Genomic DNA, 17,791 nt, shown 5'->3' with positions numbered 1-17,791 from the left:
AACACCTCGCCTTACGCCCACACCGTTTAATATACTAGTCTGCATACATATTACCCTCCCTAAATCTACTCGCGGGACTATAATGGGTATGTTGTTGTTGATGTTGTTGTTATTGTTGTTGTTGTTGTTGTTGTTATAAGAAGATAAAATGAATCTTTTTGATTTAGTGTTATTTGATTAAATTTGTGATTGTGGATTGTTTGTGCTGGTATTTGGAAGCTTTATTTCAAATTTGAGATTATTTAGATAAGATTTAAGGTTGTTTGATCGAATTTGAAGTTGCAAATTCGAATAACACTTTATTAAAACAACCTAGAAAAAATATACCAATTAGGTAGACTTCAATGAGCAACTTAACAGATAGGTTCAGGTAATATAGTAACAACTCTACCACTTTGGTAGAGAAATCCTAAAGAAAAAGAGTATATATATATATATATATTCACATACTTTTAGTTTTCTTTAATTTTATGCAATTTTATTTGTTTATAAATATTTATTATAATTATATTATTTTATAAAATATTAAAAATACCTATGGGGCTTACGTCTCGTGCCTCGGGAATTACGTCTCGCTGAAGCATATGTAAAACACCTCGCCTTACGCCCACGCCTTTTAAAACACTGGTCTGCATATATATTACCCTCCCCAAATCTACTTGCGGGACTATTAATGGGTATGTTGTCGTTGTTGTTGCTGTTGTTTTTATCTTCTTCAATTTTATTGAAGAAGATAAAATGAATCTTTTTGATTTAGTGTTATTTGATTAAATTTGTGATTGTGGATTGTTTGTGCTGGTAATTGGAAGCTTTATTTTAAATTTGAGATTATTTAGATCAGATTTAGGGTTGTTTGATCGAATCTGAAGTTGCTAATTCGAAGAACACTTCATTAAAACAACCTAGAAAAAATATATCAATTAGGTAGACTTCAATGAGCAACTTAATAGATAGGTTCAGGTAATATAGTAACAACTCTGCCGCTTTGGTAGAGAAATCCTAAAGAAAAAGTGTATATAAATATTCACATACTTTTAGTTTTCTTTAATTTTTATGCAATTTTATCTGTTTATAAATATTTATTATAATTATATTATTTTATAAAATATTAAAAATACCTATGGGGCTTACGTCCCGTACCTCGGGCCTTACGTCTCGCTGAAGCATATGTAAAATATCTCGCCTTATGCCCACGCCTTTTAAAAAAGTGGTCTGCATACATATTACCCTCCCCAAATCTACTTGCGGGACTATAATGTGTATGTTGTTGTTGCTGTTGTTGTTATTGTTGTTGTTGTTGTTGTTATCTTCTTTAATTTTATTGAAGAAGAGAAAATGAATCTTTTTGATTTAGTGTTATTTGATTAAATTTGTGATTGTGGATTGTTTGTGCTGGTATTTGGAAGCTTTATTTCAAATTTGAGATTATTTAGACAAGATTTAAAGTTGTTTGATCGAATCTGAAGTTGCAAATTCGAAAAACACTTTATTAAAACAACCTAGAAAAAATATACCAATTAGGTAGACTTCAATGATCAACTTAACAGATAGGTTCAGGTAATATAGTAAAAACTCTACCACTTTGGTAGAGAAATCCTAAAGAGAAAGAGTATAATAATCGGGTAGACTTCGATGAACAACTTAACAGATATGTAGAGATAATATAACTGTTGCGGAAGTCAAATGTATATAGTGTGAATGAGTCACAACTACTATACCAAAAATTATGGCAGCCACCAAATAATAAATAAGACAATAAAGCAACAATAAAATGAATACCAGAATTTACGAGGTTCAGCCAATTTTGCCTACTTCCTCGGACACAACCAATATTTTATTCCACTCCAATAATACATGTGAAATAATACTAAAGAGAGAAGATACAAATGCCTTAAGAAGATAAGAAGGCAAATGAGAGGTGTATTTAAATCCTAAACATTAAGCCTTCTTTTATAGGGGAAAAGTTTCCCACCAACTCCTTAACCCACCGATGTGGGATGGAAATTTGACATAATTCAACAAATCTCCACCTTGGCAAAATTCCACATCTTCAATTTTCTCTCGGTAACAAATTTTGGTTGTGTCTTCATCTTCAATCTTCAGTGTTCAACAATGTTGATCAAATCCAAACAATGTTGAAACTTGACCGCAGTCACCACCTTTGTCAGCATATCAACAGGATTCTCTGTAGTATGAATTTTCTTCACCGTGACTCCACCTTCTTCTATGATTTCTTGTACGAAATGATACCGAACATCAATGTGCTTCGTCCTTGAATGATAAACTTGGTTCTTCGCTAATTGAATAGTACTTTGACTATCACAAAAAATTGTGATACTTTTTTGTCCAACGCCAAACTCTTTTAGCAATCCCTGAAGCCAAATTGCCTCCTTCACAGCCTCTGTAATAGCCATGTACTCTGCCTCTGTTGTAGACAAAGTAGCTGTTGACTGCAAAGTAGACTTCCAACTAACTGGTGCCTTTGCAAAAGTAAACACATAACCAGTAGTTGATCTTCGTTTGTCCAGATCACCCGCAAAATCTGAGTCACAATATCTAACTACAGACTGATTGCCTTCCTGCTCAAAAACTAACCCAACATCTACAGTATTATGAATATACCGTAGAATCTACTTCACAGCTTGCCAATGCTCCTTTCCTGGATTATGCATATATCTGCTAATAACTCCAATAGCTTGTGAAATGTCAGGTCTCGTATAGACCATTGCATACATCAATCTACCAATAGCATTTGTGTATGGTACCTTTGACATATACCCTCGTTCAGCTTCATCTTTCGGTGACATAGTAGTACTTAGCTTAAAATGGGGAGCAAGTGGAGTACTAACTGGCTTAGTCTTTTTATCTATGCCAAAACGTTGTAGTACTCTTTTCAAATATTCTTTCTGAGATAAACAAAGTTTCTTTGAACGTCTATCTCTTATTATCTTCATGCCAAGAATTTTCTTTGCCTTACCCAGATCCTTCATCTCGAACTCCTTCTTCAATTGAATCTTCAACTTATCAATTTCTTCCGAGTTCTTGGAAGCTATCAACATATAGGAGAAGATATACAAAAAAAACATCTTCAAGCCTGCGCAAATACACACAATGATCGTATTTGCTTCTCTTGTACCCTTGCCGCAACATAAACTTGTCAAATCGCTTGTACTATTGTCTAGAAGATTGTTTCAATTTGTACAATCATTTTTCAAGTTTGCATACCATATTTTCTTTTCTAGCAACTTTGAATCCTTCCAGCTGAGTCATGTAGATTTCCTCCTCCAAGTTTCCATGTAAAAACGCAGTTTTTACATCCATCTGAACTAGTTCCAAATCCAACTGTGCTACCAAAGCCAACATAATTCTAATGGAGGAATGTTTTACAACTGGAAAAAATACTTCATTGTAATCAATTCCCTCCTTTTGAGCATATCCTTTGGACACCAATCTTGCTTTGTAGCGAACATCTTTTTGGTTAGGAAATCCTTCTTTCTTTGCAAATACTCATTTGCACCCAATTGCTTTCTTTTCCTTCGGGAGATTGACTAATCTCCATGTATGATTCTGATGAATGGACTGTATTTCATCATTCATGGCAATCCTCCACTTATATTCTTTTGAACTTTAGACTGCGTTTTTATAAGTGGTAGGAACATCATCAGCTACAATTGAGGCAGCACAAGCAACCGTCTCTATAAGACGAACAGGTTTTGTTATTGTCTTTTTTGGCCTGCTGGTTGCTATTGATTCAAGTTGTTGTTCAGTTTCCTGAGTTGGAATCTCCCTCTCTACTGGCTCTTTTTCCAGAGGATAATCTTCATTTGTTTCCTCCTCTGCTTCTTGTGTAGGAAAAATAAATTTTCCCTCAAACTCCACCTGCTTAGAAGCACCCTCATTTTGTTTGGTATATTCTATTACTTTATTTACCATAGCAGATTCATCAAAGGTAACATCCCTACTGAATATTACTTTCTTTGTCATAGGACACCATAAGCGATATCCTTTGACTCCAGAAGTAATCCCCATAAAAATAGCCTTCTTTGCCCTTGGATCCAATATTGACGTTGTCACATGATAATATGCAGTTGATTAGAATACGTGCAAAGAGTCATAATCTACAGCAAGCTTTCCATACCATTTTTCAAATGGTGTCTTGCCATCAATAGCAGCAGATGGTAAGCGATTAATGAGGTGGAATGCATATGTAAGTGCCTCAGCTCAAAATTCTTTGTCCAAGCCAGCATTGGACAACATACACCGTACCTTCTCCAGCAAGGTCCGATTCATACGTTCTGCCACTCCATTCTATTGCGGTGTATGTCTGACAGTGAAGTGTCGGATGATGCCATCATTTTCACAGACCTTATTGAAATGATCATTTTTGTATTCACCTCTATTTTCCGTGCGAATACACTTGATCCTCCTGCCTGTTTGATTCTCCACCATTGTCTTCCATTTGAGAAAAATTCCCAACACTTCATCTTTGCTCTTCATTGTATACACCCATACTCTTCGAGAAAAATCATCAACAAAGGTTACAAAATAGTGCTTCCCACCCAATGAAGGTGTTTTAGAAGGACCCCAAACATCAGAGTGTACATAATCCAAAATACCTTTAGTATTATGGATCGCTGTACCAAATTTAACCCTTGTCTGTTTCCCTTTGACACAATGCTTGCAAAACTCCAAGTTGCAAGCCTTTACTCCTTTTAACAATCCTTGATCTGATAGAGTTTTCAAGGATTTTTCTCCAGTATGTCCCAAGCGCATGTGCCATAGCCTGGTTGTTTCTGCCTCTTTTTCGTCACTGGATGTCACTGTCGTTGTCCCAATAACTGTACTACCGCGATAACGGTACATGTTATTGTTCTTCCGATTGGCCTTCATTACCACTAGTGCACCAGAGCATACTCTCATCACTCTATTTTCTGCAATGATTTTTAACCCTTTTGATTCTAGGGCTCCCACAGAGATGAGATTTTTCTTCAAACCCGGTACATATCGAACATCTGTTAATGTTCTGATCATTCCATCATGGTTCCTTAATCGTATTGAACTAATGCCATATGAGGTAAGAGGGCTGTTATCCGCTGTGTGGACAACTCCATATTCTCCTTCTTGAAAATCCACGAACCAGTCCCTGTTGGGACACATATGATAGCTACAAGCCGAGTCCATCAACCATATATCTGATAATGTTGATGCCTCTATTGTAACTAATGAGAAGTCTGAATCATCACCATCAGCTACATTTGAATCCATAATGGCCTTTCCATTGTTATGTTTGGCCTTATTCTTCAACTTCGGACAGTCTTTCTTTCAGTGCCCCTTTTCTTGACAAAAGGCACATTCATCTTTGCTGGGTCTAGATCTTGACTTGGATCTTCCTTTCCTTTTCCTTGTTTGATTTTGAAGACGACCCCTCACAACCAGTGCTTCTCCTTCTCCACCCTTCTGTTTTTCTCCCTTTCTTTGTTCATAGCTGTACAAAGCCGAACAAACTTCTCTGAGAGAAATTTTGTCATTTCCATGGAGTAGAGTAGTTTCAAGGTGCTCGTACTCATCAGAAAGTGACCCCAACAACATTAAGGCCAGTCACCATCATCAAAAGTTGCATCCATATTTTGCAAATCTGTGACCAACTTATTGAAACTAGTGATATGTTCATTCATCGTGGTACCAGGAACATAGGTGAAGCGAAATAGTCTCTTCTTCACGTACAATTTATTTTGACTATTTTTCTTCAAAAATTTATCCTCCAGTGCTTTCCATAATTTACTTGCAGCAGTTTCCTTTGTGTATGGATATTTCTGCTCTCTAGCAAGGTAGGATCGAATGGTACCGCAAACAACACTGTTGATAATTCTCCAATCTTCTTCTCCAATAACATCTGGTCTCTTTTCTTCAATAGCAAGATATCGCCCTTATTGAAAAAGGACATCTAGAACCTCGCCTTGCCACATCCCAAAATGTCCCGACCCGTAAAAAATTTCTACCGCAAATTTCGCATTTGACACAATTCTTGTCATAAGCGAAGATGCCAATGATGACGTACTGTTGACACTTGATGTAGATTCTTCTTGTTTATTGTCTCCCATCTTTGACACAAATATTATTTAATAACTGACGACATAAATTAAGATTATTTCCTTTCTGGTGTGGAAGATCAGACTAAGCTGCAACCACAGGGCATACTCAGACAGAACCTTGACTCAGTTACCAAGATAAATTTTTTCTGATGTGGAAGATCAGAATATGCTGCAACCACAGAGCATACTTAGACAATACCTTAGCTCTGATACCAATTGTTGCGGAAGCCAAATGTATATAGTGAATGAGTCACAACTACTATACCAAAAATTATGACAGCCACCAAATAATAAATAAGACAATAAAGCAACAATAAAATAAACACCAGAATTTACGAGGTTCGGCCAATTTTGCATACTTCCTCGGACACAACCAATATTTTATTCCACTCCAAAAATACAAGTGAAATAATACTAAAGAGAGAATAACAAATGCCTTAAGAAGATAAGAAGGCAAATGAGAGGTGTGTTTAAATCCTAAACATTAGGCCTCCTTTTATAGGGAGAAATTCTTCCCAAATTAAGTCTCCCACCGATGTGGGAGTTTGCCATTTTCAACAATAACATCAACTCTACCAATCCAGTAGAGAAATCTTGAAGAGCAAAAATATAATATTCGAGTAGACTTCGATGAACAATCTAATCCGATAGAAAAACTCCTAAAAAGATGTGTGCAGATCCAAAAGCTATTTTTTAAGTACCACCAATTTTGGGGACATTCAGCTAAGACCAGCCCCTTGCGGCGCATTCCTCTCAATCTCTCCCGCTAAAATAATATTGGGCCGGCCCAATAAAGTGGAAGGTGGACAGCAGACTTAAGTTTGGTTCGGGCCTGGGCCCCAATATATTTTAACTTCCACTTCTTCGGCCGAGAGATTCCGGCGAAATCAATTTGTAAGTTTTCCGCTTCCCCCCCTCCCCCTCTCATAAAATGAAAATATCAAGATTTTACGGGCAGTGCATAAATCTTAGCTTTTTGTTTGGTTTACCAATGGTTCTTTATCGCGAAATATGAATTTATGATTTGGGTAATTTTTTCATTTGCTCTCGTTTTACTGTATATTCTTATTACCAGTTTCATTTATAATTTGGTAATATTTTTTTGAACTAATGTTTAACTTCGAATCAATCTAATCATAATGCTGGTTGTTAACCGAAAGTAGAATTTTGCAGTTTTTAGGCGGCGCAAAAGATCCAAAGTGGGAAAATAGTTGGGAGCAAAACGGAATGGCTTCTCTGTTCAAGGTAATATGAATGCCTCAGTGCTCTTTGGCTTTTCACTTGTGCTATATACATGTGATGGTTGTTCAATGAGCAATTTTTCTATTGATTTAATGTTTTATGTTGTATCTTTGTTTGTGTTTTGATGGATTGTGCTAATTCTGGTCGGTGTGTGGGGGTAGGGGTGGGGGTGGGAGTGGGGGAAGGGTTTAGGGGGCTGTGGGCCTCTCCCACCCGTGAAAAGAACAACCTCTGAAGGAGCATTTAAAGAACAATGTTATAACTATATGCACTAGTTACTAATGCTTTAATCTTTGTATAGCTTCTCATCCAAAGGAGGTAACACCTTTTTTATTCTTAGACTTTCTCTGTTATAGAGGGTGATTCGGGAAGGGTGCAGTGAGAATCAAACACACCTTTTGCATGGACACTTTGACGAGTAACTCGTATAAACCCTGGTGTTATGAGGAGCTAACATCTCAGTCAGTCATGGTTTCCTGATTTAACTCGAAAGATCTATACAACAACAACAACTCAGTAATAATCCCACTAGTGGGATCTGGGGAGGGTAGAGTGTACGCAGACCTTACCCCTACCCATGAGGGTAGAGGATGTTTCCGGGAGACCCTCTGCTCAAAAACGAAAGATCTGTAACAACAGCAGAAAACATACAAATAAGATCAGCACCGTAAGTGACAACAAATAAGTGGGAAGGACAATAACTATGGCAATAATAAAAATTGAAAAAAAAATATAAAATAAAAGTAAAAAATTAATAATAATAATAAACAAAAAATAGAAAGTGTAATGGAACAATAACCGCTAGCTGTCCTATATAAAACACTATTAGACTAGCCGGAACAACGAAGAAAAACGCTCAACCACCCCCTAATCTACAACCCTAATGCTCGACCTCCACACCTCCCTATCCAGGGCCATGTCCTCAGAAATCTGATGCTGCGCCATGTCTTGCCTTATCACCTCGCCCCAATATTTTTTAGGCTGTCCTCTACCTCTCCTTGTACCTGTCAAAGCCAACCGTTCACACCTCCTAACCGGGGCATCTGGGCTCCTCCTCCGCACATGCCCGAACCATCTAAGTCTCGCTTCTCGCATCTTGTCCTCCATGGGAGCCACGCCACCTTCTCCCGAATTTCTTCATTCATAATCTTATCCAGCCTAGTGTGCCCGCACATCCATCTCAACATCCTCATTTCGGCTACTTTCATCTTCTGGATATGAGAATTCTTGATTGGCCAACACTCCGCCCCATACAGCATGGCCGGTCTAATCATCGCTCTATAGAACTTACCTTTAAGTTTCAGTGGAACCTTCTTGTCACACAGGACTCCAGACGCTAACCTCCATTTCATCTATCCCACCCCGATACGGTGCGTGACATCTCTGTCGATCTCCCCATCTCCTTGGATAATAGACCCTAGGTACTTGAAACTCTCTCTCTTAGGGATGACTTCCGAGTAAAGTCTCACCTCCCCGCTCGTTTCCCCCGACACATCGCTAAATTTGCACTCCAAATATTCCGTCTTGGTCCTACTCAACTTGAAACCTTTAGACTCCAGGACCTGTCTCTATACCTCTAGTCTTTCATTAACACTGCCTCTCATCTCATCAATCAGAACTATATCATCAGCGAACAACATACACCATGGCACCTACCCTTGAATATGGTGTGTCAATGCGTCCATTACTAGGGCAAATAAGAACGGGCTGAGCGCAGATCCTTGGTATAACCCCATAACTACTAGAAAGGGCTTCGAATCATCTCCTATAGTCCTTACCCGAGTCCTAGCTCCATTATATAAATCCTTTATCACCCTAATATAAGCTACCGGCACACCCTTCACCTCCCGGCATCTCCAAAGAACGTCCTTAGGGACCTTGTCATACGCCTTCTCTAGATCAATGAACACCATGTGCAGATCCCTCTTCCTAGTTCCATCAACCTCCTGATAAGATGGATAACTTCTGTAGTAGAACGACCAGGCATGAACCCAAACTGGTTTTCTGATATGGACACCGCCCTCCTTACCCTCCCTTCCACCACCCTCTCCCAAACTTTCATGGTATGACTTAGTAACTTTATACCCCTATAGTTGTTACAATTCTGGATGTCCCCTTTGGTTTTGTACAACGGAATCATCGTACTCCACCTCCACTCATCTGACATCCTCTCCGTCTTGAAAATAACATTAAACAGCTCAGTCAGCCACTCCTAGCCTGCTTTACGCATATACCTCCATAATTCAACTGGAATCTCGTCTGGTCCGATCACTTTGCCCCGACTAATCTTACGCATTGCTCCCATGACCTCCTCCACCTTAATACGCCTACAGTACCTAAAGTCTTGGTGACTTTCGGAGTGCCCCAACTCCCCTAACATGATGTTTCTGTCCCCCTCTTCATTCAGAAGTCTAAGAAAGTACGACTGCCACCTCTGCTTAATTTGGGCCTCTTCCATCAATACCCGACCTTCCTCGTCTTTGATGCATCTCTCTTGATCCAGATCACGAGCCTTCCTCTCTCTCGCTTTAGCCAGCCGAAATAACTTCTTGTCCTCACCTTTACCCCCAGTTCCTCATACAACCACCCAAACGCAGTAGTCTTAGCCTCCGTGACCGCTAGCTTCGCTTCCCTCATAACTTCCTTATATCTTTCTCTATTTGCTCTCCTCTGCTCCTCGCCAGTGCTCTCCAATAACTTATGGTAAGCCGCTTTCTTTGCTTCCACTTTACTCTGGACCACGTCATTCCACTATCAGTCGCCTCGATGCCCGCCTGAGTACCCCGTCGAGACCCCTAACACCTCTCTCACTGCCTCCCTTATACAGCTCGATGTCGCCGTCCACATACCGCTAGCATACCCACCACTCTTCCAAGCTCCCATAGCGGCCAACCTTCCCTCCAACTCCTGCGCATTTTCCTTAGTTAAGACTCCCCACCTGATCCTCGATTGCCCCCGTACAAACCTCTTCTTCCTCTTTATCAAGATACCGACGTCCATCACCAGAAGCCTATGCTGTGTCGCGAGGTTTTCACTCGGGATCACCTTACTATCCTCGCACAACCCCTTATCACACCTCCTGAGGAGAAGATAATCAATTTGAGTCTTAGCCACCATACTCCGGAAAGTAATCAAATGCACCTCTTTCTTCGGATAAATAGAGTTCACGATCACCAACTTAAAAGTTCTAGCGAAATCCAACAGTGACGTACGTCCTCCATTCCTAACCCCAAAGCCAAAGCCACCGTTCACCTCACCATAGCCATCAGCAGATGACCCAATATGCCCACTGAAATCCCCTCCTATAAATAACTTATCCGTAGGCAGAATACCCCGCACCACCTCATCCAACGCCTCCCAAAAGCGCCTTTTAACCTCCTCGTCCAAGCCCGCTTGCGGCGCGTATGCGCTAATGACATTCAGAGTGCTTCCTCCAACTACTAACTTAATCGTCATCAATCTGTCACTCACCCGCCTAACCTCTACCACTAACTCTCTAAGATCCTTATCCATCAAAATACCCACTCCGTTCTTGCCCTTCACGCCTCCGGAGTACCACAACTTATACCCGTCGGCATTCCTCGCCTTCGATCCTGCCCACCTAGTCTCCGAACACAAGCTATACTAACCTTCCTTTTCTGGAGAATCTTCGCCAGCTCTATAGACTTATCCATCAAAGTCCCTATACTCCATGATCCAATTCTCAACCTATATGCACCCTTGCTCCCCTTACCCCCTATGTGCCCCGTCCCACCCCCTGACCCTTGCCTTAACCCACCTCGCCACCCTCCCTCCCCGAGGACATGACCCTACACTGCCATTACAGACCACAACCGCTATACCTACCGAAGTCTATGAAAAAATAGGAATATAGGTCCACTACCAAAATGACTATAGTAATTACGTACTACTACCGCAACAAATCAACAAACACAAGAAGGAGAGAAATAGGAGGCGGGAGGTACCAATTCCTGCAAATACAACCTGGGCTTTTGTCTTGGTATATTCCTGATCCTGTGAAAAACCGAAGTTGGCGCCTCTGTTTTCTTCCTATTGTCCCGACGATGATGCCTGACAGCTACTGCCCTTGGAAACCTGAAAGGTTCCGAAGAAATGGCTGTCCGGAGTTTTTTGTGCCGCTGTTTGAGGACTGAGTGTCGTTCCTAATCTATGCCTTTCTTTATTTAGTATAATGTTAGCAAAGTGCAGCAGAGTAGTCAAAAGCAAAAAGCGTAAAAAGCTCCAAAGTCTATTGGAGTTTTAAGTGCAAAGCGCAATTGAAGTGTGGGGAAAAAAATTAAAAACAGAAATGTAGTGCAAAAACATGCAACTATAAACACAAATAATAATTATTTGGACAAAAGAATGGAAAACTATAATCGAGCTATATATATATAATGTTCTTCCCTTAAAGACAGAGCCCATTGGTGAAGGTGCACATGCCTAACACCTTGACGCCTACACTAAAGTGCCAATTAAGTGAGCACAACCTGGGCTTCACCGAGCTTCAGGGCTTAAGCGCGCTTTAAGAGAGCCTTTAACAACACTGAAGTGCATTTTCCTGCATATCCAATGGCATTTCATGAATTTTTAACATAAAGAGATTGTGGTGTCCGAGGTGTCCTACCTTTCTTAATCTAGGTTTTATTTGCTTTTATCTTTTAATATTTTATCTGTTTTTTTTCTTTTAGGATTTAGCCAAGATTTCAGCATATAGGGATAGAAGGTTTTCAGGAACCCAGGAAGAATTTGAAGATGCTTTGCTGAAGTCGACTACTGTTTATGCGGGGAACATGTCCTTCTACACAACAGAGGAACAAGTGTATGAGTTGTTCTCTCGTGCTGGAGAGATTAAAAAGATAGTGATGGGATTGGATAAGAATTCCAAAACTCCTTGTGGGTTCTGCTTTGTAATGTATGGCCTGAACTTTGCTTTCAATCTCCAATTTCTTTCATTTTGTGTCGCTAACTTTTGACTGTATAGTTTCTTCTCCAATTACGGTATGCCTGCTGCAGCTTTAATTATTTCCCTCTAGTTCTGTTTTTGTCTACTTGTTCAATAAGGATATTGATATTATGTATTTGGCATTTGTTCATGCTGCCCGGTAAATATAAGAATCATGTTCTCCGTCTCTACTCCTACAAGTATCAATCAACTCTTTTTCGCTGTGTCTTAAGAATTAGATGACACGTTTTACAGTCCCGACTATTAATACAAGGAACTTATTAACTTAAGAAGTATTGGAAAGATTTGTAAAGAGGCTTATACCACAATCGTTTGATCTAATTCTGTCAAAATGTCCCCGAAGTCTAGGTAGGAAAAAGCAGGGACTTCCAAAATTTGAAAGCACTTCCACTTCTTTCATGGATTCAACCCTATTGCAATTATCTATATAATTCTCACATAATGATCAATGTTAAACTTTGTTATGGATTTTTTGGTTTTAAAGACTCCTACTAGAAACGGAAGGTATATGCAGGAGAAAAGAATAGAGAGAGGAGAGGAGAGGAGAGGAAGGGGAGCATTTACTAGTATTACTTCTGCATCTATTGGAGAAAATGGAAGGTGCAACTGTTATTCGACACTAATAGCCTGATGTGTAGTTATTTTGTTCTTAATCTTGAAGGTCCTTATTATATTACAAAAAACGTTTAGTTAAATGGGGTGTCAGTTCTCCATGTTTCCTCTACTTTAACTGAAAAGGAAATCTCCCTCCTACTTGGTAGAAAAGAAAAAGAAAATTTCCCTCCTATTTTTGTCTTAATCCTTTTTGTCCCTTTTTTCAAATCGAGGGTTGGTTTATCTTTGTCCTAGTCTAACAGGTCGCAACAAAAAATTGGAGTAGTTTGGCTGTGCCGTCTTTGATGTTATCTCTTGTTCCACTCAGTTGTCGCTCATTGGTTGCCTTCTTAATGATGGAAGACAAGTTCATTAATGAGGAAAGAGAGTCTCTAGTCTGAAATTCAGAGAAAGATAAAATAGATTCCTTACAATAGTGAATCGACCAATTAATGTTTCTCAACGTAAAAAATAGATCCCAGTTCTTGCTTTAAAAGCGCTATGTACTATTTATGTATTTGCAATTTCCTGCCACACCATTTGCCCAGAAGCTACTGTATGGTTCTTTGATTACTTGTCGAACATTTTTACCAATGTTTCAAGAAAACTTTTTATAGGTTGTGGTGTTTGTTTAGGTTTTATTTCTTTGGGATTCCTGTGTGGTAGGTAGTGGGTGGTCATCGGATTTGTATTTGGGAAGTAATATATGTTTCTTGCATTCTCTGTCTTGTTGACCTGTTCCAAGCATGTCAAACTTTTGTCACTTTTAGGTCTGCGTTGCTTTTGCTAGTAGAATTCGTATTGATGTACTCCCTTTCTGCCATTTTAATTGACTTGGGTTGACACTGACTAAGCTTATGTTTGAATGAATATATTAGGTTTGATGGCAAGGAGTTCAAATAATATTTTGAACTGCAAAAAGGAGATGAATTGTTGAAATGAGGTCAAATGAATAAGTAGTATATATGTATGCCGGGGAAAAAATTGCCATTAGGAAAGACATGTACCTTTGGGATGTGTACACAAATAGCAGATCAATGGAAATGGAATGGAAGGAGTGTATGACGAGCTTTTATCTCTTTAGTGCTGCCACTGTTTTTGCAGTTATATGCAAACACCTATTTGCTCATAATTTTTTTTGACAGCTGAAGTCAATTCTATTATAAACACCAAGATGGTGTTAGGTGTACTTTATAGTTTGTTACATGTATACTTTTGCGTTTATCTCCCATTCAACCCTTTTCCCGTTCAACGGGAAAAAGCGGAAGAAGGAAAATAAAGAAGGAATGGAGAATATCATTTGCATTTGTAACAACTGTGAAACTTTTTTCAGGTTCTACTCTAGGGACGACACTGAAGATTCTGTCAAATACATCAGTGGGACAATTCTTGATGATCGCCCGATTCGTGTGGATTTTGATTGGGGATTTCAAGAAGGTAGACAATGGGGCCGCGGTAGGAGTGGTGGACAGGTAATCTCCTCAGTGGTTATTCTTTTATCTTGAGATTTATGCCAGCATATCATCTGATTTACATCTTTATTTCCCAGGTGCGCGACGAATATCGTACCGACTATGATCCAGATATCCTTCTCTTTGATTGATAAGAATGCGTTACAGTTTCTTTCAATTCTTTTAGCTATCTTTTTCTCGGGAAAAATTGTTTTGGTCTTATAATGGGCAAATTTGATGAACATTGCAAATAAAAAGGGTATGGAACTATTAGGACAAAGTTAGTCAAAGATACTTCATGTATGCAGAAGAATGTCTAACTAAGTACTTTTAAGTAGTGAAGTTTCTGCAAATGCTCTCTACCATTGTCAACAAAAAAGTAGGCAAGTGTGTAAAATCTGCTAAAACTTGGTACATTTTGATTGAAAAAAAGGAATCTGTTCAAACTTGGTATGCTTTCATCTTGAAAGATTTATGCCAGTATGGTGTAAGTAAATTGAGAAAAAGGATATAGTTTAATTTCTTACACGTTCTAATATTATGTATATACTTATTAAGAAACATTTTATGTAGATATGTGTGTAACTTGTCTATATGGCAAGTTAACTAAAGTGGTACTTGACAATGTAATATTTGTAATTGCGTAAATTATTCCTCCATACACAATAATGCTTGAGTTTCAGTTATTCTTTCTTGATGCAACATCATAAGTTACTCAAGTGCTTGTTAGGAAGTATTTCTATAGTATTTGTTCAGTAAGCACTTACCCTAGAAGTAGTTGTGGGGCATTAAAAGGCTGGTGCATCAGCATCTAGTTGTCTTTTTAGGTTCTATGTCACCATCTACAAGAACCACAACCCTCAGCATCTAGTTAGTAGATAAGATAGTGCATTAAAAAAAGCTTTTAACCTCTTGTGATCATAAGATTCTAGAGCATTCTTTCTGAAGGAATTAGTGACCTTGATTTTTCTTTTATTGTGTTTTGCTTTGAGTGAATGAACCTAGTGGTCTCAAAAGCTTCAATTTTCTACATCCCCTGTGGTTGTAGGACAATCAACTTGATGACGTGAAAATTTCATTTTGTGGCCAATGGAATGATTGCAAAGTTTTAAACAAGGCAATGGTTTTCTTTGTTATTTATGTTACAAGGAAATACCTCAAAGTAGATCTTCATTTAAATCTTTTGTCATGAATTGTTTATGAGGAATCAGAACTTCTATGATGCGAAGTAGCAGTACACTTTTTAGTGCAAGTGTCCATCCTTTTGTGGAGGTGAATATTGGATCATAGATATGTTTATCAAGGATAGGAAAGATGGTTGATATTGTTTGCATGGGTTTCTAATGTATGCATTTGAAGAATTATGGTTTAGTTCAAATAAAGACTAATGGTGTAATCCATGAATGTGCACAGAAATGCTATACTTTATGGTTAATCAATCAAGTAAGTTTTCATCACCTTATCTGTCAAATGGTTGAAACTCTTGCATGATAGTCCATGCAACAGGGTTTGAGAAATTATTCTTTCTCCATTTATATTTAAGAATTTTGGACTGTCTTTTTATACCTTAACTAGTTATACGTCGAGGTGGTTATGGAAAATTGGTCCAAAAGGAATTGGAAGCACAAAGGCAGCTTGTGGATTATGGTACAGGATCATTGGGCGCTTACCCACCAGTTATGCCTCCACCTCCATGTAAGTTTAAGGGCTCTTAACTTCGACATCAGTAGTTTCTTTGATAATATTGACTATTTCTTGCGTCTTAGCAAAGAGCTTCATCCTCTCAAATTAATTTGGTAATATGTGGAATGTGAAATGTAAAATGTAAAGAGTGCAATTATTTTTCATCCTCTTTTTTTTTCCTTTTCAAAAAGGAACTGGCTGTGCCTTTGATTGAAGAGTCAACTTAAAGCGCCTCTTAACTGTGGATTTAGATTTTACTACTCCAGGACTTGTGTGTGCTTTGATGCAGTAGAAAACTTCTGATTTTAGCTGGGGGTACAACTGACCCCTATAAGTAAAGCTAGTGTATATTAATTATTGGTTCGGTGGTGAAGTTCTTGTGAGTTGTTATTAACTGCGTGTGTCAATGTCGATTCCAGACCCTGTCTATTTGTTGCATGACACTCACTAGTTTGAATATATGTGCCTTTTATTTAATGGATTATAACTAAGCTGTCAGAGGATTGGTGGTTTTGATATCAACTAATGCTGTAAGCATAATGTCTGCATTCTGAATGCTCCATTGTAAATGAAATCAGACAGACTAGAAGAATTTTATAAGTTTGAGCGCAGGTTGAATGGCAACTTCTGGATGTTAACGATTTTGGTTTTGTTCCAGTTCTAAATTTAGAGCTAGCCATATTCTTCCCCATAATTAAACTGTTCTTTTTCCAAATTAATGCTATGCTTCATTAATCTGTTGAAAATCAGATTTAACAAGGAAAAACTTGAGATTTCTCTAATAAGGAAAAAGGAATGGAAGAGATTGAAACAACCCCTTTAGGATTTCAAATTAAGCTTCAAATAGCTGATTCACTGGACCTTCACTGAGTTTTTCTTGCATTTCCAATAACTTCTCATCATCAAAATTTATCTGCCATGCTCAAACTTGGTTATGCCTTAGGTTTTGCAATGCGATATGTTAATAAAAAGAGTTACACCTATAGACCTTTTACTGTGTGTATGGCAATGTTTGATACAATAAAAACTGCAGATGGTAGACGTGGTGGAAATCATGGTCATGGAGGTTCTTATAGGCAAGGTAGAGGTATGTTTTTCAAAGCTTTTGATTCAGTTCTAATGCTCTACAACATTGTATTTTTCTGTCTACTGTTTCAGTATAATAGATCTAACAAACAACTCTATCTTATGAGGAAAACAGACTATCATCGCACGCGACACAGGAAAGATGACCACCATCGGTCAGATTATCCAAAAAGGAGTTATGACCGTGAATCTCGAAGAATCTCTGATCATGAATCTAGACCGGTATTCTCTTTTATACCTAAGCTACATCTTTTATTGCTTTGGTCTTTTTCACCGGCATGTTCTGTTCCATCTTTTCATATGTAGTCTGTGCTCACCACCATTTAAATTGAAATAATAATTGGACAATGAAACAAAGTTTGTATGGATATCAAAGAAAGAGGTTTCCTGATTTTAGCTTGTGATTCAACGAATAAGAGCTTGAGCTTCAAATCTTTTATCTCTAAGTTTTGTCCCGTCTTCGGTTTTAGTGAAATTTGTTGTTGCAATGTGACATTTTCTTTTGCTGCAGGAGAAGAATCCATGTTTCCGTGAGAGTGGTGATTCTGATGAAGAGGAAGATGATGATAGGAAGCGGCGTACTTAGTTTTATTTCCAGATGTAGATTGCTAGGAGAAGAGTGTGTTACTTAAAAAGAGTTGTAAGACCTGCTCTCAGCAACTTCCTTTGTAACTTGT

At 38.4% G+C, this 17,791-nt stretch overlaps 1 protein-coding gene across 1 annotated transcript; it reads left to right on the top strand.

The window, feature by feature from the left end:
• Positions 1–7,319: 7,319 nt before the first annotated feature.
• Positions 7,320–17,791, top strand: LOC104224563 (nuclear cap-binding protein subunit 2-like). Its single transcript, XM_070168540.1, has 8 exons — positions 7,320–7,337; positions 12,026–12,249; positions 14,228–14,366; positions 14,444–14,490; positions 15,931–16,040; positions 17,062–17,115; positions 17,230–17,336; positions 17,626–17,791. Exons 1-8 carry the CDS (start codon positions 7,320–7,322, stop codon positions 17,698–17,700), a joined length of 774 nt encoding a protein of 257 aa, XP_070024641.1. The 3' UTR covers positions 17,701–17,791.

The sequence above is a fragment of the Nicotiana sylvestris genome, chromosome 3 (assembly GCF_000393655.2).
Source record: "Nicotiana sylvestris chromosome 3, ASM39365v2, whole genome shotgun sequence".
NCBI classification, from domain to species: domain Eukaryota; kingdom Viridiplantae; phylum Streptophyta; class Magnoliopsida; order Solanales; family Solanaceae; genus Nicotiana; species Nicotiana sylvestris.
This window is presented reverse-complemented; position numbering and strand designations above follow the sequence as displayed.